Source organism: Meles meles, chromosome 5 (assembly GCF_922984935.1).
Source record: "Meles meles chromosome 5, mMelMel3.1 paternal haplotype, whole genome shotgun sequence".
Lineage (NCBI taxonomy): Eukaryota > Metazoa > Chordata > Mammalia > Carnivora > Mustelidae > Meles > Meles meles.
Genome location: NC_060070.1, coordinates 10,201,482 through 10,229,296, shown reverse-complemented (window position 1 = coordinate 10,229,296; position 27,815 = coordinate 10,201,482). Strand labels below are relative to the sequence as shown.

Below are 27,815 nucleotides of genomic sequence, written 5' to 3'. Positions count from 1 at the left end.
CTGACAGGGCCAAGTGTCCCTGGGGGGGTGGGGGGAGGGTGGCAAAAACCACCCCGGGCTTGAGCACCACGGATAGGACAGGACAGAGGAAACCACGAGCCGGGGAGAGAAATCAAGAGAGAGTTTGTGGGGAAAACAAGTCTGAGCTGCATCTCAGAAGACAGGAGGACACCAGCTGACCGAGGAGATGGCGGAGTGGAGGGCCAGAGAGTGGAAGGGGGGTGCTGTTTCAGAATCGAGTGATGGGAAAGGGAAATAACAGGGACACAAGCTAGCTTTCTGTGGCTAATTCGCTTCTCTCAGCCGAAGTACCTCTCAGATGCTGTTCTTGTTTTACCATTTTACAGCTGGAGAAACTGAGGCTCGAAGGGGGCCGGGAACTTCCCAGAGTCTCTCAGCTAGTAAACAGCAGAGCCAGGAGTTAGGCCGCGCCTGGGGGCTGAGGCCACTCGCGTACCCACTGACGTGGGTTCCTTGAGGCAGAGCTGGGCGGGGGTGGTCTGGAATCCAGGGGGTCAAGCAGGGTTTGAAAGGAGTAAAAACATTCGCCCTTCTTTTCGAAAACATCAGGGATTTGTATGAAGAGTCTAAGAGGTTCTCAGATTTCAAGGGAAAACACAGATGAAGAGTTCCAAGCAGGCAGGTCAGTCCCTTCGGCCCCAAGGACGGGGACGGTGGGTGCCAGGCTGCGAATGGAGCAGGGGCTTTGAGCAGGAGGTGAGAGCTGAGGTCCTCGGGCACGCCTGGGCTTGGTGGAGGGTGCTGGGAGGGCAGGGTCACCCCAGAGGGGGAACAGGCCAAGGGTGGGCCCAGGTGGGTTCCAGGTGAGCTGAAGCCAGCAGGAAGTCAGGATGGGGCAAAAGGAAAATTGAGGTGGGGGGAGGCTTGCATGGGAGGGGAGGCTGGTCTGTACCAGGGCTCTGGGTGCGGAGGGATGGCTGCATGAGAGACGTGAAGCCGAGCCGCGTGGGAAGGCCTGAATGCAGGCGGCCAGGACCCTGACGCTGCCCCTCACTGCCGCGATCTGGGCTGAGTGCTCGGCCCTCCGGCCTCGGGGTCCCCTTCTCTGGATCAGGGACGCGATAATACTGTCTGTCCTCAGGAGGGCTGAATGCAATGCTGTACGTGTGGGGCCTAGTAGAGCTCAGAGCTTGCTGTAGCCAGGACAGAAATTTCTCCAGCGGCGAGCGAGGGGGTTCTGGAGAGGGAGAAGCTGAAGCCAGACATCCTGGGGACGGCTGTGGCAGGTGCACGGTCGAGGGGTGGTGGTCAGATTGTGGCTCTGAGAGAGAAGCCTGGCGCTCTTAGAACTCACAGTGGCTGCTCTGATAAGAGACAAAAGAAACTTGATTTTTGCCATCTTCGGATTTTAGTCTCCAGTGAATCATCTGATATGTGAGAGTTTTTATATAAATGGACAGAAATTGAGCGGTCAGGGCTGAAGCGTGGAATTTCACATTTGTTGGTGCTGTGCGGTTAGATGTGTGTCCAGATTGTGTTAGGCTGAAGACGGAGAAAAAAGCAAAATTTCATTCCAGGGGCAAGGCTGTGGTGGTTCTTACTTGCGAAGTTAGCTCTAAAAATAACTCGAGCGTCAAGATACTTAAGGGGTGTGTGGTACGCCTCTGGGAGCCGGACCCGTCCCTGCAGACTTCCTGCTTTCATTCCCACACCACTGAGAAAAGCGAGAACATTAGACGGATCTGCGAGCAGATAGAGAGACCAGAAGTGAAGGGTCCACAACAGCGTGAGGGCTGGTGCTGCGCACATCCAGGCAGAGTCCTGGGACCAGCCCTTCCCACCGCCACCCCAATAAATAACGTATGGAGATTCTCCACTAAATTCCAATGGATATTTTTGACCGCCCAAACCAGCACCACATCACAGAAATATACTGTGAGCTTCAAACACAAGGATGCTGATTTACATTCTCTAGTAACTGATGTATACTGTAAAAAGAAACAGTGCGATGGGTTTAATAATATTTTTAGTTCACCCAGTTCTTCAGAGAATTCTCATTTGAACAGGCAATCAGAACTTAGTACTGAGATATCTTTTGCTCTCCTTTTTGTACTAAGTCTTTCAAATCTGGTGTGTATTTTTTTTTAAGATTTTATTTATTTGATAGACAGAGATTACAAGTAGGCAGAGAGGCAGGCAGAGAGAGAGGAGGAAGCAGGTTCCGTGCTGAGCAGAGAGCCCGATGTGGGGCTCCATCCCAGGACCCTGAGACCATGACCTGAGCCGAAGGCAGAGGCCTTAACCACTGAGCCACCCAGGCACCCCTGGTGTGTATTTTTTACACTCGCAAAGCATCCCAATTCAGACTAGCTACATCTGAGTGCTCGGAAACTACAGGTGATGGTGGCCACCATATTTGGCAGCAGGTCTGAAACTCCCAACTGCGATGTTGGCATTCTAGAAAAAGGCTGGTAATTACTCTGAGCTTGGTGATGGCTGTGTCACTCTCGTTCCCATAAGACGGATGCCTGATGTGCACGAATGTGAGTCTGTGGTTCATTTCGCGCCTCGGCTGGTTTGCATTACCAGAGGGAAACTGTTTAAGAGCCATCCATCACCCAAAGAGCCCCAGATGAGCCATTTAGTGACAAGAGCGGCCTGTCCAGAAGGCTCTCACATCCAGCCGTTACCAATTCCACAGGAAAACAAAACTAATAACTTCGGTGCTGAAATGGAATCCAAGTTGGTGGGAAGGAGGAATTTCTAATATAAGAAAGGCAACAGCCCATCAATAAAGAAAGATTGGAGTCAGGCTAAAGCAATGGAAGACTCAGAATTGTGTTTTGGGCTTTATTTCTTCTGCCTAAGATCCTCGTTTCAGGTGTTTATGATTCCATTTTTCCAGCTGACAGCACACAGGGTAGTTCTAGGGAGTCGTTACTAAAATAAAAAATTATTGGTCTGGCATTTTGCAAAAGTCACCAACTGAACTTTGGGGGTATAAAACAACATTGCCGAGCTCCAGTAATGTAGTATGGAGAGCTCTCTTCCCTGCTGGAGGCTCCTTTTCTTTCCAGGCCAAACATACACCAGAGTGAAAACATCTGGAAATGTGACCCTGGGGGAGGGCCACCCAGCTCCCAGTCCCCAGACGCTGGCTTTCTCCTCCAGCTCTTTGAGAGAAACACAGGTGGGCTCTTCAGATTCTGGTCACCCTTCAGGACTATTACAGCCCCAAACACACAAATAGAGTGATGATGGAGAGGTTTCTCAGGCTTCCCACGAAGCTCTCCCGAGATAAAAGCAGTTAACAACTGCTATTCTGTGATGATCAATGGTTGTGGGTTTTCTTTCATCAATATTTTAATGACTATTTGCATGTTTTGGCAATTATGGACACAGAGAGTCTGATGGTAATTACAGAAGCAGAAGGCAGAGGTGATTCACTGGACACAGTTGGCCAGCAGAGGCAACGCCATCCCTCTGCGACCAGCGGGTTCCAGCCCGGTGCCTGGCTGCCTGACAGCCTTCTGAAGCAGGTGTGCCGTCGGGGCGGGGCGGCTGACCCGGCAGCAGCTGGCTGCCCTCCGCTCTGACGCTCTTTTCCCCAAGACAGCGTGGCTCCCCTGCCACAGTGATGAAAAACCCCACCCCAGAACCGGCCACCTGCCTCTTTCTGTAGGTATGATTGGCCACCAAATACAGAGCTGCTTTGGTGGCCTCTCTGTGCCCGTGCTGGTGGCAGGAATCCGACAGAGGAGGATTTGACTAAACCTGTAGGATCCGACAAATGCCTCTGCCCCCGTACGAGGAACCTTTTCTGGAAGGAAAATGGTGTTCATGTTCCACGGTCACTTCCTAATTTCTCAGTAAAGTAGTCCTTACATAATTTATTTCCTTCTTTTGTCTTTCCTGGTCTCAAGCTCCAGAGAGCATGAGTAGTATTTTGTAGAAGACCAGTTCCAAATGTTTTGCCCGCTGAAGAGTCTGGAAGAAAAGCTCTCAGAGACCTGGAGTCAGTGGAAGGAACATGACGAGCTGTCTTTCCACTTTGTATCAAGTTTTAGAAATTAATGTTAGGGCCAAAATAAAGTGATGGAAGGAACCTGTTAAAAAGAAATCGAAATAGGTACCCACTTTATAGAGCTTTAAGGAGCAAAATTGAAACTTGACTTGAAAAATAAATATGAAGATGTTCACTGCAGGGTTATTTATAATAGTGTGAAAAATTGGGGCACCTGGGTGGCTCAGTCTGTTAAGCATCTGCCTTTGGTTCGGGTCATGGTCCTGGGATCCTGGGATGGAGCCCCACGTCGGGCTCCCCACTGCTTCTCTCTCTCCCTCTGCCACTCCTCCTGCTTGTGCTTGCTCTCTCTCTCTCTAATAAAGAAATAAAATCTTTTAAAGAAATTTTTAATATTGTAAAAACTTAGGAGTAATTTAAATGTACAATAGTAGAAAATGGATAAATGAACAATTGTGTACTTCTGCAATTACTGTTAGGAAGGAAGTCATGAAAATGCTGATTTCAAAAATATTTAATAACTGGGGCACCTGGGTGGCTCAGCCGGTTGAGCATCCAACGCTTGGTTTTTTTTCTCAGGTCCTGATCTCAGGGTCCGGAGATGGAGCCTGGCGACTAGCTCTGGACTCAGCACAGAGTCTGCCTGAATCCTCTCCCTCGGCCCCTCCCCCCTGCTCATGCTCTCTCCCCCTCTCTCTCTAAAATAAATAAATATATTAACTATTTAATGACTTACGAAAATGACCTTGCTACAACATCAAATGAAAATAAGGAAAATGCAAAAATGTGCATAAATGACAATCTTCATATATGCATAACCCTAGAAAAATGGGAAGAAACATAAGGAGGTTTTTCCTCTGTGGTTAGACTGACAAGTGATCTTACTTTTTCTCTTTGTATATTCTGATATTCCGAATTCTCTACGATGAGCGCATATTAGTTTTATAATCAGAAAAAAGCCGTATCATTACATGAACTCACAACCTTCATTAAGCCTGCTTACTAGTGGCTTGGTAGTTGCCTGGACCGAGCAAATCTGTCTCTTGGGGCTTCCTGTCCTCGCCTGGGTCATGGGATCCAGCGGCCTCGCCTGCCTCACGGAAGTGGGATGAGGAGCCCGTGCATTTAACCTGCAGAAACTGAAGCTATTTATACAAGCAAGATCTAGAACACTGTGTCGGCTGCTGCGTCTCGCTGTAAATCTGATAAAACACAAGAAGCAGGAACTTGAACAAGCTTCAATGACAAGTTGAATCGCAGCCCGAAAGGAACTAAAACCGAAAGGTAGGCACATAGCAGGGGGGCTCGGGTGTGCTAGCTGGCCCCATGCAAGGACTGTCCCTGAGAGAGCCGCACTTCCCAGTGATGACGGGAGTGGCCCTTGCAGCTGCCCCTGAGATTTGCTATTTATTGTGCTTGGCTCAGACCGTGAATGGGAGAAGCGTGCCTTCGACGGATGGGGCAGGCGGGGCTCGAAGGCTCTATTGTCCAGAGTTTCCATCCAGCACCTACTGAGCAGGGGTCTGGTGCCAAGGGTTAGTCTAGGCCAAGGGTTTCCAAGTCTGTGCAGATTAGAGTTCCTGTAGAGGTTTTAAATTTTACATGATACTTTTTTTTTTAACCATTGGTATATTACTTAAAAAAGAAGATTTTATTTATTCGTCAGAGAGAGAACACAAGCAGGAGGAGGGGCAGAGGGAGAGAAAGAAGCAGGCTCCCGGCTCAGCGGGGATGCAGGGCTCCATCCCAGGACCCCGGGATCATGACCCAAGTGGAAGGCAGATGCGTAACCCACTGAGCCACTCAGGCGTCCCTGTGTATCACTTTTTGATCATAAAGTGTATTAACGCGCACGTCAGAGACTTCTGGAGATTCTGATGCAGCCGTTGGGGTTCCCACTTAGAGCCCCCAAAGTGAGACCCACTCTCCTAGGCCAGGACAACTACGGAGAACGCAGGTGATACAGCTGCTGCCTTCGCTGTGTCGTCAAAGGGGACGCGAAGTGTACGGCCGCGCCTGGCGCCGAGCCCTGCGACGTTGGCCTTGAACTGTTGGGTTGAATGTGAAAGTTAAACGTGGAAGGTATAGAGATTCTTGGAGCCTTACTTTTTTCTCTTAGTATCTGAGGTTCTGCGGGGTGAGTGAGAAACCTGGGGGGTTATAATACACCAAACAAAACCGTTTCACTTCCTCCGCTCAGAGAGCTGCTTACGGGGAAGGGTCGGGAGGTTCAGTGTGAGCAGGTCGTCAATGTGTGTGCAGCTGGGGCCCTGAAGCCTGAAGGCAGCCGCGGAACCCCACAAGAAGAGCCTGGGAGTCCGCGATGACCATGAGACCCACGGAAGCAGGGCCCCAGAGCCCTGAACTATGAGAAGGGCCGGCAGGGGTTGGCTCCTAGTTACTGGATGGGAAGCTCGATGAGGAGGGGCCCTGCCCTTGTGCACTCTGGGCGGGCCCCCAGTTTCCATTAGCCGCTCGGGTGGAGAGACCCCAGGAGCTACGTGTGTCTAGGGAGATGTGGGGTGCGGGCTCCCAGGAGAGGGTCTGGGAGCAGCCACTTCCCCAGCGGGAGGGAGGGGGAGTCCTGAAGCCACTGTCATCCACAGGTCTGCAGAGCTGTCATTACAATGCAGATCCTCAGGCCCCAGCCTAAACCCACAGAGCGTCTCCAGGACCCAGGGCCTGCCAGTCTGCTTCCAGCACACTCCCCAAGGTGACCTTTTTACACAGTAATGCTTGAGACGCACTGCCTTTACATGTCACCAAATGCACGTGGAGCATTTCACGTGCGTGAGGCCGAGACGGCAGCATGGAGATTCGATGGGCTCCACAGGGAACGGAGGTCACGTCAGCTAGGAAGGTGTCCGAAGGAGAATCCTTATCCTTTGTCCTCTCCTACCTCCCCAGGAGGTACCCATTCTGCCCTTCAGAGAAACCCCTCAGGAGCTCTTTGTTAAGGCAGGAGGCAGCCCAGGAGCTAAAAAGGGAGTAAGGCAAGGCAGTTAGCTGCTAGGGCCACCCAGACAGGAAGATCATGGTCTCAGGCCCTGCTGGCTCCAGAAGGACCCACTGAGTGTCCCGCAGGTGCCCAGCGCTGGGCTCGACCCTGGAATTTCTCAGGAAATAGGGCAGAGTCCGTGTCCCTGCTACAAGTCTGAAGGAAAAGGCCTGAGCTGGGACCTGAGTGGAGGAACTCCATGCCCCCCAAGGAACAATATGGCAGCAGCTAGAAGTGCTTCCTGGGAAAGTCCTGCCCCAGCTCCCGCCCCTGAGCTAAAGGAAGAGTCGGGAGGTCTGGAGGACATGCGGTCACCCAGGAGTGACTGGTTTCTGCATCGCTCTGTTCCGACTATGTGTATGGCGGGGTGGGGGTGTTCCCCCCCAATCCCCCCCACAGAACTGCTTCTGTCTGAAGGAGGGGCATGTATTCTTGTTTGCGGGACCTGGGTCTTGGAAGACACTTACTAGAGAGACAAATGCCCTAGCAAGGAGTTGTCCCAGGGGGACCGTCATTGCTCAGCTCTATCTGTGTCCAGAACAAATCTGGTCGTTTCTTTCCTTCACATACAAAACCACGGGGTGGGTGTTGCACCCACCTCCGGCCAGCAGAGACGGGCTGATGAGACACTGTCCAAGACTGAGGGCTAACGAGGACTCAGAGCCTCAGGCCAAAAAAGTCTGTCGTCCAGACCTGCGGGGAAGGGAGTGGGCAGCAAGGGAGGGGAACGTTTCAGAAATAAACAGCTAACGGCTTCTGAAGGCCGCCCTTCTGGATGAGTCCGGGCCGTGGGGCTGCACTGAAGTTGTAGGACTTCAAGAAGCCCGAACAAAAGGGGAACACGAGGTACTTCGTTGGGGCCATTCTGAGCAGCTCTGTCACGTGGACTCCATTAGTCTACGGGGCGGAGAATGGAAAGAATATCAGGGAATACCAGATACCTAAGAACATCGGGGCCCTTGCCCAGATGAAATCGGCCTGGAAACCCAAAGAATGTCTCAGTCCTATTTCTTCCAAGCTAATTGACAAAGGAATGGAGACACTCCTACCCTGCTGACAAGAAAATTTCGTGAAAAATCAAACATCATATCCTTTACAGTTAAAAACGTTCTTTTGTGGTAGTCTCCGTTGGCGTCTGCTGACTGTCACATGATGGGATAATCAGAAGCAAAAGGCATAAGGACTCAGATTTCTTTTTTTTTTAATATTTTATTTATTTGACAGAGAGAAATCACAACTAGGCAGAGAGGCAGGCAGAGAGAGAGGAGGAAGCCGGCTCCCTGCGGAGCAGAGAGCCCGATGTGGGGCTCGATCCCAGGACCCTGGGATCATGACCTGAGCCAAAGGCAGAGGCCCTAACCCACTGAGCCACCCAGGCACCCCAGGACTCAGATTTCTAATTCACGCTTCATGCCAACAAACTTGGGACCCGAGCGAGATACTTTATTTGCCAGAAGGGACCCAAAAAAGAAAAAAAAAACCACCATAATCACATTCAGAAGGATCAGTGTGTCCACGTGACTGGAGGGAGACTTGTAGGCATTTAGGGGCTGTCTTTTGTATTATGCATACATATTTTTTTAAAAAAACGTGTAGAAGTTGGTGACCATTAAATGCTAATCTCAAGAACTGGAAACTCAGTTTTCTTCGCCTCCACTCCAAACAGCAGAGTTTTGACTCTTGTTGCAAGTCACGCTGTGGGCGAGGGAGAGAACAAAGGAAAAATGAAATTGTTTTGTTTCTGTCAAAGCCAGCCTGCACTGTTATTGATCACAAGGTGTGTGCTATTAAAAATTTATCTGAGTTCTGTTCCGCCCCGACACATTTTATTCAGAGACCTTACAGTCCTTTATTAAAGTATGGATGAGCACCAGTAAGGCAGACAAAATCACCACTGCCTGCCTTAGAAGCAAGTTGAGATGAAACTCGTTCTTGCCTGATTTGCCATGACTTGGCCTTTTTTCAGATCTGGTACCAGAGAACTTTGGGGACTGCCGTGGGCCCACTAAGGCAGGTGTGGGGCCCTGGGAGCAAGACGCTAGAGATCCACTGGGGGTGTGCGGGCAGGGGGGCTCTTCCGTGCTGCTCTTGTCAAGAAGGAGCATGTCCTCGGGGTACAGCCCAAAGCAAGAGTATTTGGACAATTTCATGGAATTGCTGTAAGTGGAAAGGTGTTGCATGGAGGAGATCGAGTTAATGGAGGGCTGGTTAACGAGCATTTATTAAGTACCTACCCGCAGTGTGCTTTCAACCCATTCACCATCTGCTTGTGGGACTAAAGCGAAAATACAAGAACTGATTTCATGAAGAACACAAGCACATTATTCAGTGTGATTCAGAGTTAGTCGCACGCATGATGCAAAGCACAAAGCCAAGTGGAATCAGAAATCTGGGGGGCACGCATCCGTACGGACTCCTACAGCCAGGAGCCTCCTGGCTCGTCTCTCCGGCTCCTGGTTCTACAGACCCGGGTAGCCCAGTAGATGTCAATCACTCAAGGGTGGCGGTGCGGACAAGAGAACTCGGTCTCCTGGCTCCTGGGAAAATTCTCCGTTCCCCTTGCTTTCTCTTGGCGCGTAATCTGGGTGATACTGTGGCAGCGGAAAGAACACAATGCCCAGTAGCGTGAAAGGCAGTGTTCCTAGAGATCAATGTTGTGCTGAGATAATCTGCGGTAAGTGAGCTAATTGTATGACTTGGCCTCAGTCAGCACCAATGTGTGCCAGAGAGCCAGGAGGAGGATTCAAATTCCAAGAGCGACAAGTGGCCCCAATGAATCGAGCAGACTCCTTCTCACATCGTTTCAGGAATGAAAAAAGAATCTGAAAAACATCTAGCTCACAACTGGTCCTTAGGCAGAGTGGAGAACATCTTTCTAAAATTATTGATGAACATCCCCTCTGCTCAAAACCTTTTATTTTCTGGTCCTCACATACAAAACGTCAGTTGCCCAAAAGCAGAGGTTTTGTATGTTTTGTTCGTTGCTTTATCCTCGGTGCCTAGAAGAGTTCCTTGTACACAATAGATGCCGCGAAATGGTCACTAAGTAAAAATAAAACAATTGCTGAAATCTACGAATTTAAAGTATTTTTCTGAAGCAGCAGAACTATTTCCGTTGACGTCTGAATTTATGAATTAGAGGGAACCCAGACTATCTCAACCCTTTTTGCAAATGTTTTATGCCCCTTGCCAGATGTTTTAAAAGTCACATTTTTTTTGTTCCTTGCAAAATAACACATACTGATTGTAGAACCCCTGAGGGACATAAAGGACTTATTTAATTCTTTATTTTTTTGGCGAATGAATTAATCCGACCAAACAGAGATATCCATGGTAAACATTTTTTAAAGATTTTATTTATTTATTTGAGAGAGAGTGAGCGAGAGAGACAGCATAAGAGGGGGGAGGGTCAGAGGAAGAAGCAGGCTCCCCACTGAGAAGGGAGTCCGACATGGGACTCAATCCTGGGACGCTGAGATCATGACCTGAGCCGAAGGCAGTCGCTGAACCAACTGAGCCACCCAGGCGCCCCATGGTAAACATTTTGATGTATCCTTTAGTATCTTTTCTCTGCATAATGTATTTTTACACAAATATGGGCTCCTGTTGTGTGTTACTCTTTTGAAAACAGACTTTTCCCCCTGCTCTGTACTATGAACCATTCCACTCCATCTTTAATAGGTTTACGGCTGTCCATTGTAGGATCACGATCACAATTCATTTAACCAATTCCGTTTTCTTGACATTTCAGTTTTTAATACTAAAAAACAGTGTCGCAAACAACATTCATGGAAATTTCCCGAGGCAGATGTCTAAAGATGCTCTTGCTTTGCCAAAGGTATATATAGGTTGTTAATGTTTTGAGATATATTATGTTAATGTTTTGCGATCCTCGAAGAGTTATGCTAATTTATATTCTCACCGAAAGTGCATGAGCATGCCTGTCCTCCCTGCTCTCACCAATACTAAATATCACCACTTAAAATTAACCCGTGCCTTTGTTTGAGATTGGGGGCAGCCAAGTGGCAAACTCCTTCAATAGATTTACTGACCTAGTTCTCCCTTGTGTGTGAGTTACCTGTTCATCTCTTTTCCAATTTTAATTGCAATATTTGTCTTTTTCTTAATCGTTTGTAAGAGCTCTTTGAAGATACGACTCTTTGTTATGTGTGTAACAATGTTTCTACTTTATCATTTGCACTTTATGGAGTTTTTGACATATAGTTTTTCAAATTTTTGTGGAGTCAGAGTTCTCTGCCTTTTCTTTACATACGCTGCCTTGGCTTGTGTGTTTAGAAAGCGCTTTCCTGCTCCCAGACTCTTAACTTTATGCACAGTTTTCTAGTTCCTATAATGTTTTATGTTTCCATATTTTGGTATAAGATATGAGATACAGCTCTAGATTTTGGGTTTTTTCCCTTCTAAATGATCAGGTATTTATCCCATTTCCATTTATTGAATAGCTCTTGTCTTCCCCGCTGATTTGAAAACCTGCATTTATCAAATACTGAATCTTACAGAATTTATATTTCTCTGGGGATGTTCTATTCTGCTTCAATGCTTCACTTTTTTCCTGGGACAGTTATTTCCTTATTTTTTTTTCTTTGCAAATATTCTCACCTGTTTAATTCTTCCAGATGAAGCTTTAGAATCGTTTTTTCCAGTTTGTCAGAATTTCCCCAAATAATGTTGGAATTTTGATTGTCATTGTAATAGATGCATAAAGTGATCTGGTAAGAACAGACATGTTTAAAACACAGAATCGAGCACTCCAGGATGCGGAATGCTCCTCTGTTTTTCGAGACCTCCTTAAAGTCTCAGTGTTTTTTTGTAGAGTTCTGCCTTTGAAACCCACCAACTATTTTTTTTTTTTGTTAGATTTATTCCTAGTCTTGTGATTACTTTTTCTGAAGTAAATGAGATTTTGTCCCTTTATAGTTTCCAACTTTTTTTTTTTAAGATTTTATTTATTTGACAGAGGTCACAAGTAGGCAGAGAGGCAGGTGGGGCGGAGGGAGCAGGCTCCCTGCTGAGCAGAAAGCCCGATGTAGGGCTCGATCCCAGGACCCCAAGATCATGACCTGAGCCAAAAGCAGAGGCTTAACTCACTGAGCCACCCAGGTGCCCCTCCAACTGGTTATTGCTAATATTATATATATACTTGTGTGTGTATGTGTAGGCTTTTGACATTTAGATAGATACATAGATACCCAGATATGGATTTATACCAGTCTTATTAAAGATTCTTATTCATTTTCTCAATCAGTATTGATTAGAAGCAAAAGGGAAAATATTATAGAACCACCATAGATGGACATTTTTTCCAGTAAAGTACACAGTGCATTTATAAATAACATCCACGAGTTCTCCAGTGGCGTCCTTAATTCTCTTTTTCTCAGTGCTCAAGATGCAATCTTGTAACATTGCTGGACAGAATGAGATAGAAGCTGGTCCTTGCTAATGTCCTCCTGTTGATGCCACTCAGCCGTCAATAAAAGCACGTCAGATTCCCTCGTGATAAGGAGGAAGTACAGCCCTGCTCTCACGTGGCATCCAGCGCCCAGGTGTTTTTTTTAAAGATTGTATTTATTTATTTGACATAGGGAGCGAGCACAAGCAGGGAGAGCAGCAGAAGGAGAGGCAGGCTCTCCTCTGAACAGGGATCCCGACGCGGGGCTCCATCCCAGGACCCCAGCATCCTGACCAGGGCTGAAGGCAGAGGCTTCACCGACTGAGCCACTGAGGTGCCCTCGTGACCAGTTTTTACCTTGTTCCCCCCTCCTTGTCATATAATACTCCAAACACCGACAACCCAGACTGAGCTCTATCATTGTCCAATATTTAGAGTAGAAATGGAATAGAAATGCACACAAATACTTCTAGCTTTGGCCTTCAGTGAAAGAACTGATTTTCATATACGCAGCTCAGCAGTTTGGTGAGAGAAATTAAAACTTTGCAAGGACAAAGTGACCTTTATTTTTTTATATTTAAGGGTGAGTCTTTGGCATCCATGTGGGGGAAAAAAGTATGGCAAAAAATAAGATGCTCATTAATTTTCATTTTGCTAGAAGCATGTTTTAGAGGAACTCAGTTAAACTAAAAAGGTCACAGCTACTAAGCACTTTCTTTTTCTTGTTTTTAATTGTATTAGTTAGTCATACAGAGATATATATAGATACATCTATATATATATATATTGCCCTAGAGGATCTGGGCAGGCCCCCAAAAGAGAAAAGTGTTGATAGCTCTGAACATCATAGCATCTGACAGTCAAGGTCTTTCAATGAATTACATTGCCCCTGAACTATGGGCGCTCGAAGGGTCATAGTTAAATGTGGAGAAACTGAGGCCTGTTTTCTTCACCAGATTAAAAAAAAAAATCACACTTCTCTCACCAATACCATCCTGTGTTCCCATTTTCTGGAACATATGCTTCAGCACTATTTGTAGGAACATTTGGGCTTATATTCATGGGATTATTTTTGTGACAGAGTGAAGAATGATGTTTACCATTCCATGGCCACAGTTAAAATTCACGCTCATGGCCACCTCCTTAGCTCTGTGAGCGCACAGACATGTGGACAAGGGCTCTCCTTTAACAATGTTTGACTTAACGAGGCCCTACTTCCCTCCAACAGCTGTTGTCTTTTTCAAACTGTGTCCCCTGGAAGCAGGGCATGAAACAAACAGGCCCATCCACGGAAACCAGAGCCACTTCATTCTCGCCCATTGTGGAGATTCAGATTCCTTAAGATTGTCTTTGAACAAAAAAGTTAGACTGTTAGAAAGGCAACAAAAAAGCACCGTTTGAACACCTGGTCGGGCAGTTTCATTGGGGCCCATTTTCCATTTTCCATAATTAAGTAGATAAAACCAGCTCTTCGGGTAACGTTAACATCTTTACAAATGGCACACATCAAAAATAATAATAATAATAATAAAGGAAAGGAAACGGCGCGCATCTCTCTCATGCGCGTCCCGGGGCCAGCTCCTGCGGTTCTCCAGCTAGTGCCAGAGACTCGGGCTGAGTTTAGCTGTTGCCTGCGTCCTGTTTGCCTTGTATCCCAAGCCACTTCATCTGCTGTCCACAGGGAGCTTTTCTAAACATTCTGATTCTTCCTGTGGACCTAAGAATCTTCTGGAGCAAGGCATCTTTGCATTTTAAAAGGCTCCCAGGTGAGCAAACCTTCACAGGTGGGGCTTGTCACCTTACCTGAAAAGATGCACCTAGGGACTCCCCCACCCCCACCCCCAGCTTTTGTCCTGCTTGCTAAAGAGTGTTTGCCTCTGGGCAGAGTGCTTCTCAAACTGTCACATGCCTCCAGCCACCTGGCGTTACTCATTTCTAACAAGCTTCCTGGTGCTGCCGCTATCACGGTCCACGGAACATGCTTTGAGCAGCAAAGCCCCAGGCTCGGGTGCCGCATCCTTGGCCCCACTGACGTCTTGGGCTGGGTGGTTCTTTGCTGTGAGGGCTGTCTTGTCCATCGTAGGATGTTCGGCGGCATCCCTGGGCCTAACTTCCTAGGTACAGATAGCATTCTCTCCTGCTTGTGGCAACCAAAAACGTCGTTAGACGTGTTTGACTGTAGCCAGATTTCCCCTAGGGCACGATATCACCCTTGGTTGAGAATCATTGCCCTAGGTGACCTTGACCCTCAGCCAAGGGTAAGAGATATTATTACATGCGTTTGTTTGTACATTTCAAAATCTGTACTCTGGGTTTATCTGCCTTCCCTAGAGTGTAAGCTACAAAAGGACAGAGGACTTAACCTGATCACCGTTGTCTCCAGAACACCTGGAAGGGTGCTTAGCACACAGTCGGGGCCTAATAAATATTGGACAGGAATAACGAATGATTGCGTGAAGCTAGCACCGAGCAGCATTGGAGGCTCATTTTCTGAGGCTTCCTTTCCCTGCGTTCTATGAAGCATACGGAGGAAAGTGGCTTTGCCCAATTCTCTACAAATATTTCCTTGTGTTTTCTCAGTTCCTGGTTAAAGCCGCAAGTGGTCGAGCGGCTGTGGGACTGAAGCGTGTCTGTTACAGTTCTCATCTGACCAATGCTTTTTCCTTGGCCACGTTCTCCCCTGAGGGAGATCCACCCTACGAGCCCTTTGATGACCAAGTCTGGAGGAAGCCCAAAGTCTTCATGGTTTCTAAGCACCGTGACCTCCTGTGACCAAAGCCAGCTGCGTATTCAGGAGAGGCGAGATCCAGCCTGGGCTGCTCTATGCACCGTGGGTTTGCTGTCTGCATTCATCATCTCCCTCTTTCTTAGGCTCCTGCTGCCTGCTGCGCTGTCATTGTTCCCCCAACTTCCACCCTCTTATGGGGCTGGGAGGGCCACGGGCCACACTGTGAGTGGGAAGGGTGCATGTACATCTCTGCGCCTCAGAGCCAGAAAGCATCGGTGCCCGTCCCCTTCCGTTCCTCTTCCTGAGCCGTTCACAGGCAGCCGCAGTCCCAGCAGCAGACCTCAAGTCCCTGGTCCCTGCAGCAGACCTCAAGTGCCCCGCAGCAGACCTCAAGTGCCCCGCAGCAGACCTCAAGTGCCCTGCTTTGTTCATGAAGGCAGGACAGCCAACATGGGTGCGAGACTCCGTGGGAACAAGGACCCCCTCGGCACCGCCCCCATGCCTCCAGCAAGGGCAGGCAGCTGAGTCTCCTTAGGTGGGATCTGCCTGAGGTCCCCTGCCGGGTCCCCATCCCCAGGAGTCTGCATTAGCTCCCCACCACTGCACTCTTCACCCCTGCATGAAAGCTCCCTCTCCAGCTCTCTGCCTCCTTCAATGATTCTGCTGGTTTGAGGGCAGCCTGGGGACTCATAGTTTAGGCTCCTGCTCTCCTGTCTCTGGGCCTTCGGGCTGAGCCCCGGGGGGCAGGGTGCATTGATCCCTTCGCCCTCGTGGCATTCTCGCTGTGCTTTGTCTCCCAAGCTTTCTGTCCAGCCCCGAGGGAGTGAGCACGGTTCCTTCCTGCTCCACTCGCCATCTACGCTGCAACCGTCCCAGCCGTGTCCCCCTCCTCCTAAGGGACACTTGCTTGCCCCGCCAGCCTCCCCCTCCTACACCCGCACGTTCCCTGCTAGCAGGTCCCATCACATTCCTTGTCCCACAGGATGGGAATATCCTTGGAAGGGAGGAGAACCAAATTCATTGGGGGAAACCCTGGGTTTTTCCTTTGTACTTTTTTATTCCTGGCACCTTTGTGGTGCTGATGTCGCAGTCGGTCTCCCGGAGGGAATCCAGTATCGGGGTTTTCCAAACGTGTTTGAAGCCGCCTCGGTGACTCAGCAACACTGTGCCCTCCTTCTACCTCTCCAGTGCTCCTGGCTTTTGGAGATGTAGGAGTGCCTTGGGGCTCAGCCCTTGGCCCCATACCTTGTGATGTTGTCATGGTCAAGGGATGTTTCTCTGCAGCCTCCGCCCTTCCTCTTAGGTCCCTTCCTCTTAGGTCCCTTCCTCTTAGGTCCTGCTCTGTGTTGCATCCACCGGCATATGCCCTCCTGCTCACTGCTAGCAGGTGAGCTCCCCTCCTTCCCCTGTCCCCATGTGCCAGCCAGATCCTGAGACTCAACCCGGACACCCGCCTGACTCTCATTTACCGCAGCCGCTAATAACTGATGTTACCATTTTCACGTTTCTGGAATGTCTACTCCTCTCCATCGCCACAGTCCCCATCCTCTTCCGGGATTACATCATCTCTGGCTTGTATTCCAAGTCCCTCCTACCGGGCTGTCTTGCTTCCCTCTGTCCCCAGCCCACCTCTGGGACTGCAGTCAACTGATATTTTACATGTTACCTACATTTGTATTACACATACATTTTAATCCTCCTTGGCTTCTGTGTTAGGGTTCTCCAGAGAAAGAGAACCAATAGGAGTATCTAAATTTATTTTTAAGGGGTTATGGGACCTGCCAAGTTAAATTGGTGGGGCAGGCCTGCAGGCTGGAAAATCGGCAAGATTTTCTGGATTTCTGTGTTGCAGTCTTGAAGAGAATTTCTTATACTCTGGAGAACCTCGGTCTTTGCTCTTAAGGCCTTTAAGTGATTGCACGAGACCCACACACAGGATGAAGGTTATCTGCTTTATTCAAAATCTGATTTAAATCTTAATCTCATCGAGAAATACCACAAGAACATCTCTCCTGGGGTTTGACCAAGCAACTGAGCACACAGCTTAGCCAAGTTGTCACAAAAAACTAACGGTGAAGCTTTCTCTTGCACTTAGGATGAAGGCCAACATCCCAAACATGACCACAAGGCTCTGTGTGATTTAGCCCCTGCCTTCTTCTTCCCTGACCATCTCCTAGGCACTGTATCCTGGTCATACTAACCTCCCTTCCCCTCTTGAATATACCATCTGCCTCCTGTCCTGCCAGGGCACAGGTCATTTTTCCCTTTGCCTAAAAGACCCAGTTCCTAACTCCAATGTACCAGTCAGCTTGCACACACGTGCACAGGCATTGCCTAAGGAAGCCCCCCCTCCATCATCCTTCAGATCCTGGGTCAATTACAGTTTCTTCTGGGGAGACCCCCCACACCAGGAGAACGTCCTTGCTTCTCTGACTCAAAATGGCAGAATGCATAGCGACACACTAAGTTGTCTGATTACTTAGTTAATATCCGTGTCCTCCACTAGGCCGTAAACTTCTTGAAGGCAGGAACCAGGTCTGTGCTGCCTGCCAGAGTACCTCCAACACTCACAGATGCTGAGTGGGACTCAGGGGACTCAGGGACTGAGGGGAGGAGCTGGGCAAGCCTCGCTGGGCCCTGAGTACCGTATGTCTTCCTTCCTGGTAGGACCCCTTCAGTCCCACGTGGGGCCTATGCTTGCCCACGGGTTCCCCACTCCTGCTTTCCTGGTTCTCTTGCTCCCAGCTTTGCAGGCCATCTCTGCTCTGCCTTGAGATGTTCCCACAGAGCAGAAGGGACTCGCCTGTCTGCCCACCCGCCCGTGTGGCTCAGGCTTGAACTCAGCCTGCGTGAGCCTCACCTCGGGCATCCCATCTAGTCTTTGAAGATAACCATTTAAGACAAACTGACAGAGCAGAGATCTCAGCTGGAGGGAGAGGGCTGGGGACTGTCACCCATTCATGAGCCCTCAAATGCACATTTGTATCTAAACATTTGCAGGAGCAAAGCTACTGCCCTGCAGTAGAGCAGCGAGAAAATATTCACATTTTACCCTCCAGTGGAAACCCAACCAACGTCTGTGGACAGATCAGCATTTGCTCTACCTTCCCCCCGATGCTCTAATAGTTGAGTTGTCTAAGATCGAATCACTTGAATACTTTCCTACAGACGTGGAAGCTTGCAGACTGTTAGCCAAGAGTCTGTGTTAATTGGCTCTTAGCCATTTGCCTTCATGATAGATAACCATTTCAAGGGTGGGCAGTCTGTGTCCCCAATACTGCAGAGCACCAAAGAAATGAGCCTTATGAAATTTCAGGGGTATCAAACCCACCAGCTGTCCTCCGACTCATGCAAAGACATATTGGTAATGACCCACCTATAGAGCGAATTATACTTCCCCTACAACTTGTATCCTAGTTCAGAGAAGCTTTGCCTGTGTTCCAGTTAAATATTTATTAGTAGAGCTTCCTTCCTTTATCTAGGACACTGTCAATGCCAAATTGTCTGTGAAGGTCCAATGCGCCAGGGAATCCCAGTGTTCCGAATCCTTTGGGTAAAGGAAAAGAATCTTAATGTGCTCCTTTTGTGAGTTTGGATTTTTCCCTTTGCATTTTAAAAAAAAGATTTTATTTATTTATTTGAGACAGAGAGAGAGAGAGAGTGAGCAGGAGTGGGGAGAGCAGCAGAGGGAGAGGGAGAAGCAGACTCTCCACTGAGCAGGGATGCTAATGACCTCGGATCATGACCCGAGCTGAAGGCAGCGGCTTAACTGACTGAGCCACCCAGGTGCCCATCCCTTTGCATTTCTTTTTTTAAGATTTTATTTATTTATTTTAGATAAGAGAGAGCACGTGAACAGGGGGAGGGGCAAAAGGAGAAGGAGAGAATCTCAAGCAGACTCCCCGCTGAGCACAGAGCCCAAGGCAGGACTCCATCTCATGACCCTGAGATCATGACCTGAGCCGGAGTCAAGAATCAGAAGCCCAACCAATTGAGCCACCCAGGCGCCCCATTCCCTTTGCATTTCAAAAAAGCAGAGTTCAGTTATTTTATATGGTGAAGTTCAACAGTTTTAAAAGTTCAACCATCTTCTCCCTGAATTTGGAGCAGGAATAAATGAGATGCTAGACAAGTGGGTCTCTTGGGATGTGAGTGCCCTATTTACTATTCCCCTCAAGAAGAGAACAAGATTTATTCAGAGAGTGGCTTTAAAATAGACATGTAGTAGCAAACAACTTACTTAAGACTTCTGCTAAGCCCAGGTCTCCTTTCCAAGTGAAAACATTTGCATCCCCAGACTCACACTGTGCGCACGGCAGCCCCCCCACCCCACCCCCAGACCCTCTTTTCTTTGCTGGTCGTGAGGTTGTTGCAGATGGGGATTCTGCCTCTGTTTCTGCCTCCACAGCCACAGCTACTGACAATTTGCAAGGCAGGGGAGGGGCGGTTCTTCATGAAGAAAAAGCCCATGTCAGTCTTTTAAGCGCTTTCAAAACGCTTGTGTATAAAAACGTCCTTAAGAAATACAGACTTGTATAAACTTGAAGTACTGTTAGAGCTTTATCCCCCCAAATTCTAGAGTTGTCTACCCGTTAGGTATTGCAGACTTCAATGACTCTTTTTTCCACAGCTGTGCTTAAACCGCAAAGAGCAGCCCCAAGAAGCAGAGGCACGGTTGTTGCCGACAACAAAATCCCAACCCCCAAAACACAGAGTCACTGAGGATTTGAGCAGGAGAACCACCTTCGTGCCCCGTGGCGTGGGGGTGGGCCATGGGGCTTCGTCATCTCCGGGGACGAGGAACAGAGTCTCCGACCAGCCCTTGACGTCTGTCGGAATGCTGAGGAGAAACTTCCTTTGTGTTCGTGGGGTATTGGAAGCCCTGGGTTTCAAGCCCGTGTTATTCACATCTACCCTGGACCCAGGCATGCCTGAAAGCTGTTGGCTGGGGCGGCTATTGAATTTGTGATGTGAAAAAAAATGGCCCCTTTGGGGTGCCCTGAGGTGCTCGGCTGCCCGTGTCGCCCGGCCCTCTCTGGTGGTTCAGACAACTGGGTGAGATGGACCTCTGGAGCAACAGTGGTCAGGGACGTGTCTGAGAGGAGCAACAGGCTGAGGAAGATGTTGAGAGAGGCGTTCCCAGGGAGGAGGGAAGGGTCAAAGGGCACAGGGACTCACACATCAGACTGATGTGTGCCTGTGGAGGACACCAATCCTGGGCATCCAGACATCTTTGGTGCCCACCTTCCAGAACTATCGGCCTTCCATACAGCATGCACCTTGAAGACCGACTGTGTGCTGGGAGCTGTGCTGGATGGTGGGAACGTGCAAGTGGGCACCGCCTGGTCACCGTCCTCCCCCAGCATCTGGGGGAAGACTCGAAAGTAGGTCCTGCTACTCATTGCCCTAGCGAGGTCCCAGGTCCTCCCTCTGACTTGTCAGAGCCACCAGCAGAGAAGGCGTCTCCCCCCGCTCCCCAGCACAGGACCGGACCCTGCACAACACGACCTACTGATCGAATATCATATATACATACAGGAGCCGCATGGTAGAAGTCCAAAGGAGGAGACAGCTCAGCTTACAAAGAGAACTTCGAACGGGTCCTTTAAGAAAGACGGGTGTCTATGCAGACAGCAGGAAAGGGAAGCCCAGGGGGAGAAGGCATGTCTGGAAGTAGGAAACAGCATCGCCTGGTCAAGAGGGCACAAGGAAGCCACTGTGCTGTGAGCACGGGCTTTCTGTAAGACTGAGCAGCAAGAGAAGGTCAGGTGCGTGGGAGACCATGTGGTGGCCAGGAGACTCGCTGCTCACCGGACTGCCCAGCAGCACCTCTTGCTGCCCCCTCTGCACCCACGTCTGTCTTTGGTCACGTATGGGACCTCCACGGCCTCTCGTGTGGTATTTTGCTTAGAGTCCCTACAGTTGACCTGAACAACGTGGGTTGGAACTGCACGGGGCCACTTACACATGTGTTGTTGATTTTTTTTTTTTTTTTTATAAATACAGAACAGTATTGTAGATGTGTTTTCCCTTTATGATTTTCTAAATAACATTTTCTTTTCTGTAGCTTCCTTTATTTAAGGAACACGGTACATAATACATAGAATATACCAAATACATCTTCATCAACTTTATGTTATTTGTAAGGCTTCTGGTCAACAACAGACTATTCAGAATTAAGTTTTGGGGAAGCCAAAAGTTATACTTGGATTTTCAGCTGTGCAAGGGCTTGGCCCCCCAATCCCAACGTTGTTCACAGGTCAACCATATGTCCTGAATGTCAGTGGACTTTTTTTGTTTAATTTTATTTCTGTGGACCTTCAGTCAGTTAATGATGGCACAGCTGTGTTCTGAATCCAGGTCTTCTGATTTTTTCCATTTCTTTTACATAAAAAGCTCTCCAGATATTAAGTCAAAGAATTTTGGGGTTTAGCTTCAGTCTTAAGCTTCAGCTGACCATGTCTGTTGAATTCTAACCTTCAGTTCACATTGTGTCAAAGCTTTAATCTTTCCAGAATGTACTAGGGAACTACAGGGTCACTAGTTTGTCTTAAGAAGTGCGAGCAGATCCTTCTCCAAGCCACTGGTACTCAGACCAGGCCTTTTTTAGTAGTTCTAGGGTGGGTGAGTTTATCATTCCCACTTTTTAAAACACTGCACTTGACAATCCATTTTTTAAGCTTTTCTGATTAAATAAACACAAATCTTACTGATTGGATTATTATTTTAAAATCTATATCTGGCTTTCTAGTGTTTCTTCCCATGTTTGCATGAGCTGAATTGATACAGTAGATTTCGGGCTGACATAAGACCAGGGAGGCACCAAGTCATAATTAATTGAGGCCTCAGTGGCATCCAGTTGGCATGGTCTCTGGAGAGCTGACCTTATCTTTGATCTATTCAAAGCCAGTTATTTTTACCCAGATGCTTAGGGAAGTACACAGCCATGTCCTCTCTTTGCTTTGTCCTTATTACAAAAGCTGTTGAGATGCCCCATGGGGCAGCCACGGGAGGCCAGGCAGGTGGGACACATGCCAAGAGAGGGTATCCTACTTGGCAAGGCCACCCAGGCTCTTTGGGATGACTCCACGGCTGTTTAATTATTCTAAGTAGAAGGGTTGTTTTCAGCCCAGGGCTGGATCAGAGGGCTGCTCCTTACTCTTCCCGTTTCCCTGCCTCCCACCGCCTTCTCTCCCTCAGGTGTTCCAGAACTCTCTGCCCTCTCCTTCCATAACCTGCTTAAGAGAACTTTCATTTTCCATGAATAGAAAATGGCTAACTGCTCAATATGCTTATCCTACCGCTGGGGTTGCTATTTTCACAAATTCCAACACTAAGGCCAAAGGGCTGGAGGAGATTTCCCAGCCTCTGTCCTCCTCTTACAGAAGATCGGGGTGAAGGGGGAGGGGACCCTGATATCACAACGCGTGCATGGTGGGCGCTGTCCGTGCAGGGGGGCGGGGCAGAGGGTACAGCTCTGCAAGTACCACAATCCCCGGGGAGTTTTTACCACGCCGATGCCAGACTCTACCCCGCCAATGAAATCAGACTGAGGGCAGGATGGAAAGACCAGTAGTTCCAGAAGCTCTTCCCGTAACTCCGTTCCCGGCTGTTTGGGGGCGGGGCTCTGTGGGTAGAGGGACTCTCCGCTACCCCTTGGCAAATTTGCCAAATGTTGCAACTGTTGCTGTCTGATCGTGTGTACTTTCAGTGTGTCTGAATTAAAAGGGACAGCTGCCTTTCATGCTCCTGGCTCTGTTTCCAGAACACCATGAAGTTTCCCAAGATTTCCTCCAGCCCCCAGGGTCTGTCCTGACTGTTTATGGCTGCGGAGTCGCTGCTGAAGCCCTTAGATATTCTCGCTATTTATCCCCCGTGGCCTCCTGCTCTTGGCTGCGCGGCGAGCTGCCCCAAATTCTTACTGGCAGCCCTTACATGGCTGGGAGAGGTCTAGATGAGAATAAATCTAGATGAAAATAAATCTAGATGAGAATGTTTTATCTTCCTGTAGAACAGGCTTCTCAACCCTGCAGCACATCGGAACTACCCTGGGGGCGATTCTGATTTAATGGGTCTGGGCCCGGGGTCCATGAATTAGGGGAACGTTAGAAGCTCCCTGGGTGATTTTAATGTGAACTCAGGGACCAGAACGAGATTATAAGATAAAATGAAACTTAAAAAAATATACATATTTGTATTTTCTTCAACATTTAAAAAACCTGGCCAGACAAAAGATGCTGGCCAGACAATAAAAAAAGTATGGAAATTATTTTTTAAATATCCATTTAACGTATGTTTTTGAATATATATACCTTTAAATGTATATTTAAATGTATATGCATGTATATTTTTGAATATATATAAACACACACGCACACATATATATGACTTACGTTCCCTCCATCCAATACCCGGGATTTTTGAGGAGGCCAGTGTACGAGGTGGGAGATTCTCAAACTGGATTTGGGATGCACCAGGGGAGAAAGATCTTGATACCAGTATCACCCACTGTACTAAATAGGGCAACACTATCTGCTGTAACAAAGCCCAGACCTTCAGCAATTTAACACGGTGGGTATTTCGTGTCCGTGTAAGAGTGTGGAGGGCAACGAGGTCAGAGAGGCAGCTCTACTCTGCAGAGTCAACCAGGACCGCCAGTTTGCGGGTCTAAAGTGCCGTCCGGGGAGGGGAGAGAGTGGGCGGGGCTCCACTGGGGAGGTACCCACTGGCAGCCGGGCACCGAGAGTGCTCGAACCCCATTGGCCAGAGCTCAGTCACGTGACCGCTCCCATCTGTCTGAAATAGTCCCGGCATCCCCCAGTCCTGGCAAGGACCAGGAAGTCTGTGGGACAGCGGGTCCTCAGCGCCTTGGGAACATTCGTGTGCCACGTGCCTCCCAGAAAGGCGTAGGTGTCGTGTCCCAAGGCCAAGTGCGGCCACTGCCCTTAGACATGCAGACTCCACGCCTCCCTCCTAGGTGCGGGAGCCTGCAGGGCACCGGGGACCGCGTTACGAGCGTGTGCTCTTTTTCTTCTTTTCTCCACAGATATCGCAAACGGCACCAGTTCGGGGGGGTACCGCCCGCCTCCCAGAACCAAAGAAGTCATCATCAATGGACAGACTGTGAAACTTAAGTATTGTTTCACCTGCAAGATTTTCCGGCCCCCTCGTGCCTCTCATTGTAGCCTTTGCGATAACTGCGTAGGTGAGTAGCCGCGGAGACGGCCTCGGTTGGGCCCGTCACGCGGGGGTCACGTGTCGGTGGCAGAGCGGGCGGCTGGGAGGACTCTAGCACGGCCAAGGAGAGCACGTGGGTTTCTCTCATCCTGCGGGACTGAACTCAGTACTAGCCGTATTCCAGGCGCCTCCTGCCGCCGATCCCATTCACCAAGCCTAGTGTTACCAAATCTCTCTCTCTCTCTCTTTTTCCTTTTTCCGTCTTCCACCACCTCCGCTCCGGGTACAGCGCCCTAGAACTTTTCCTCCCGGAGCGCACACACCAGAGTAGGGTTCTTTGTTCCTGGAGCTTCCAGATCGGCAGACACTAGAAATAAAACTCTCTTACTCCGAGATCCCTCCTTGCCCAGATGTGGCCGGGTGGGCTGGGTCCAGTTCTCCCAACTCCTCAGAGAGGCACTTAGTGGGGGAACTGGAGGCCCCATGAAGTCCAAGAAGAGGAAAAGACGCAGAGGCTGGAAGACTCCCAGGCCCCTAGTTAGGATGGTTGCTCTCCCCAGAGATCACCACAATCACAGAGATTGCCTCTGTGTCCACTTGCTTTCTCCAGGACAGACTGGAGAAACAGCAGAGGGAATGGGTAGCACAGAGGTCCTCCTTTGTAAGACATGGCTCTACTGTTAGGCCACCATTGGCCCAACAGGGGATTTTTACAGCTGACCTGGGTCTCAGGCCCTTGGAATTACTTGGCAAGCACTTCCTGTCACTTCAGCCAGAGAACTGCTAGTCACACCCACAGACCATCCTCCTTCCTGGCCTGAAGCTTCTTAGGGAATGAAGTTGGCAAGGACATGGTAGAACACCCAAGTCACAGGAAGGGCGGGTAACACAGAGGCTCTGCCCCCTGGGAAAGACCCACATTTCTCCAGTCCCATAACCTGCCATGGATAATTCTGGGCATTAGGCCCGGGAATCCTCTATTAGCTCAGACCCGACTTTGCTTCCCTCAGTAACACATCATGCCTGGCCAGCACTCTTTTTGAGTCTGTAAGAATTTGTAGTCTCAATTCTTGAGGAAAAGAAAATGTTATAATGCATTTCTGCTGTGCAAACTGTTTACCTTTTATCTGAAAATTACTTCATCCTAACATTAAAAACCTAAAATTGGTAGAAAGTCCCTATTTTCACCATCAGGCTTTGTCTTGGTTTTATCAACTTAGTAAATTACTTTTAGCCCTGCCCCCCAAGCAGAAAGGCATGGAATTTTGTTCAGTCTTTTCACATTCTGCAAGTAGCCTGAGTCAGGAGCCAGGAATCTGGTACTGGATGGCCTGGGTGCCAATACTAGCGTCGTGATACAGACAAGCTACTTAAACTCTCTACGCCTCAGTTTTCTCATCTGTACAATGGGGTTGATAACAGTAACTACTTCATGGGACGGTTGAAGGATTAAGCAGGTCCATAGGAGGAACAGAGCCTGGAATGGTGCCTGGGTAGAGCAAGTGTTATTGTTGTGTCTGAAATCGCTGTTACTCTTCAGTTCTTACTTCCGCTTCCTTGATATTTTGATTAGCTCTCTCTGGATAATTTCCTGATCTACTGTAGCCCTCTGTGGGTGTGCTGACCGAAACCGCACCTGATCCTCCCTGTGAGAGCAGACCAGGATTTCCCCAGGGACACAACAGCCTTTGATAGATTTCTGATAGGCTTCCTGGTGACTTCACCCCCAGGGGCCATCTTGAGGAGGCTTTTAAGTCAAAGCATTGCAGTGGCTTCAGTATCTTCAGGAAATAACCTGTGGAGATTCTCAAAACCCTTGCTTGGGAATTTTGCTTTGGTCTCACTTGACCCTTGCTTGGGTCATAAGGCTTATACTAATGATGAAATATTATATGATGTAACTTAAATTTTTCACAAAACTCTTCTGTTACTTTGCCTTTTCCTGTAGGTCTGGTGACATATTCCAGTAGGCATTCATAGGTAGGGAGTCGATATCTATAAACCCAAAGAATTTACCGGGTACCTCCTTCTCTTTATTATTTATAAAAATATTTACCCACTTCTAGACATCCGACTGTTCATTTATATCAACTGGTCCCAATTTTCTGTTTACTGTCTCTAGGCTAGACACCTGATCTTGATAAAACTTCCTTCCCAGCTCATCATGTTTTAAAATTCTCTTCGGATTATTGTAAAACACTTTCTAAGAGGTTGTATCATCATCTTATTCATTCCCTCCAACACCTGGAGGTGTACATACATGTCCCTTAAAGAACCCTGATGAATTAGATGTAAAATCCCTTTACCGAAATTAGATATCAGCCGCAGTTAATGGTGTGCTTCTTGAGTATAACAGTCTCCGATTCTACAATGTCTTATGGAAAGTACCAGCTGAGAAAGTAAGAGCCACCAGTCTATGGTGTCTAGGAGCCCTTCTGCAACCTTTCTGATAAATCCAAGTCGTAGCAATCCAGCACCCCCCCACCAATAAGCATAGTGGTGTCCTATATTTGGGAGACACAGAACAGCAAAGGGGAAGGCAAGGAAAGGGGAAAGTTTGGGAGGGGGTTCAAGGGGAGGAGAACTGGCCAAAGAGCACATTGTGCCAATATCTGCCTCAAAGCAGGATCTGCTGGTCCTGGGGCTGGAGTGTTGGCAAAGCTTGGCCAGGGCCCCAGTGTACAAGTGACAGGTGAGACAAGTAGCATACAGCTGATTTAAAGTAAAACTACTCAGAAAACTCCTGGAACAACCATACAGTGACTCAAGCCTACATAGCTTTGGTTTTCCAGTCCATGAGGCTACATTTGGACCTTTGGGGTGACCCATGAGCAGACTAGAGAATTGGACCTTTTTCCACATTCGGAAAAACAGAACAGAAAGCAAATGTCTCCAACTGAGAATTGTAATTGCAGAGTTTGCCATGATTTTATTTGTAGGAAAAAGTTTTTATTGGAAGAATTATACTTTCTGCAGCCAGGGAGAAACGTACAATGATGTGCTGAAAGCCAGGGTTAGCACATGTGCCTTCCCTTCCTTTGTAATGAATGGGTTTGGGTTGGTTCTTCCTACGTGCACAGCTCACGGTTGCTTTACACTGGAAGAGGAGAGAGGGAAAATGCAGTTCCCCGGGTGGTCCGGAAGAGTATTTTTCTTTGTTAACTAAGTTTGAAATGAGAGCGTACTGGGAAGGGCTCTGTATTTTGAGTCGAGAACTGAGGGACAAAGCTTCCATGGAGAACAGACTCTGGTGTAAATACAGAACAGGTTAGCCGAGCCTAGTGGTTGGCAGCGTGGGTGGAATGCACAAGACTGGACCCAGGGCCTGTCATTGGATGGTATCAGTACCTGGGTAGGTATGTGACTGTCCCCAGCTGTTACCACCTCTCTAAAATGGGATGACCCTAGTACTACCTCAGAGGTTTCTTTTAAGGATGAAGTGAAACAGTGTCCAGCAAAGACCACGGGTAGACATGGTGCGCACTGGGGGCTCAGTGTGTGCTTGCCGTCAGTGTCG

The 27,815-nt window shown here is 48.5% G+C and overlaps 1 protein-coding gene across 2 annotated transcripts in view; it reads left to right on the top strand.

Annotated features, from left to right (window-relative positions):
* Positions 1-27,815, top strand: part of ZDHHC14 (zinc finger DHHC-type palmitoyltransferase 14) — a 265,916-nt gene that overhangs the window by 172,748 nt on the left and 65,353 nt on the right. For both annotated transcript variants that reach the window (XM_046005509.1, XM_046005508.1), the window contains exon 3: positions 24,168-24,326. In XM_046005509.1, coding sequence (XP_045861465.1) covers positions 24,168-24,326 — 159 coding nt within the window. The remainder of the gene's footprint in view (positions 1-24,167; positions 24,327-27,815) is intronic.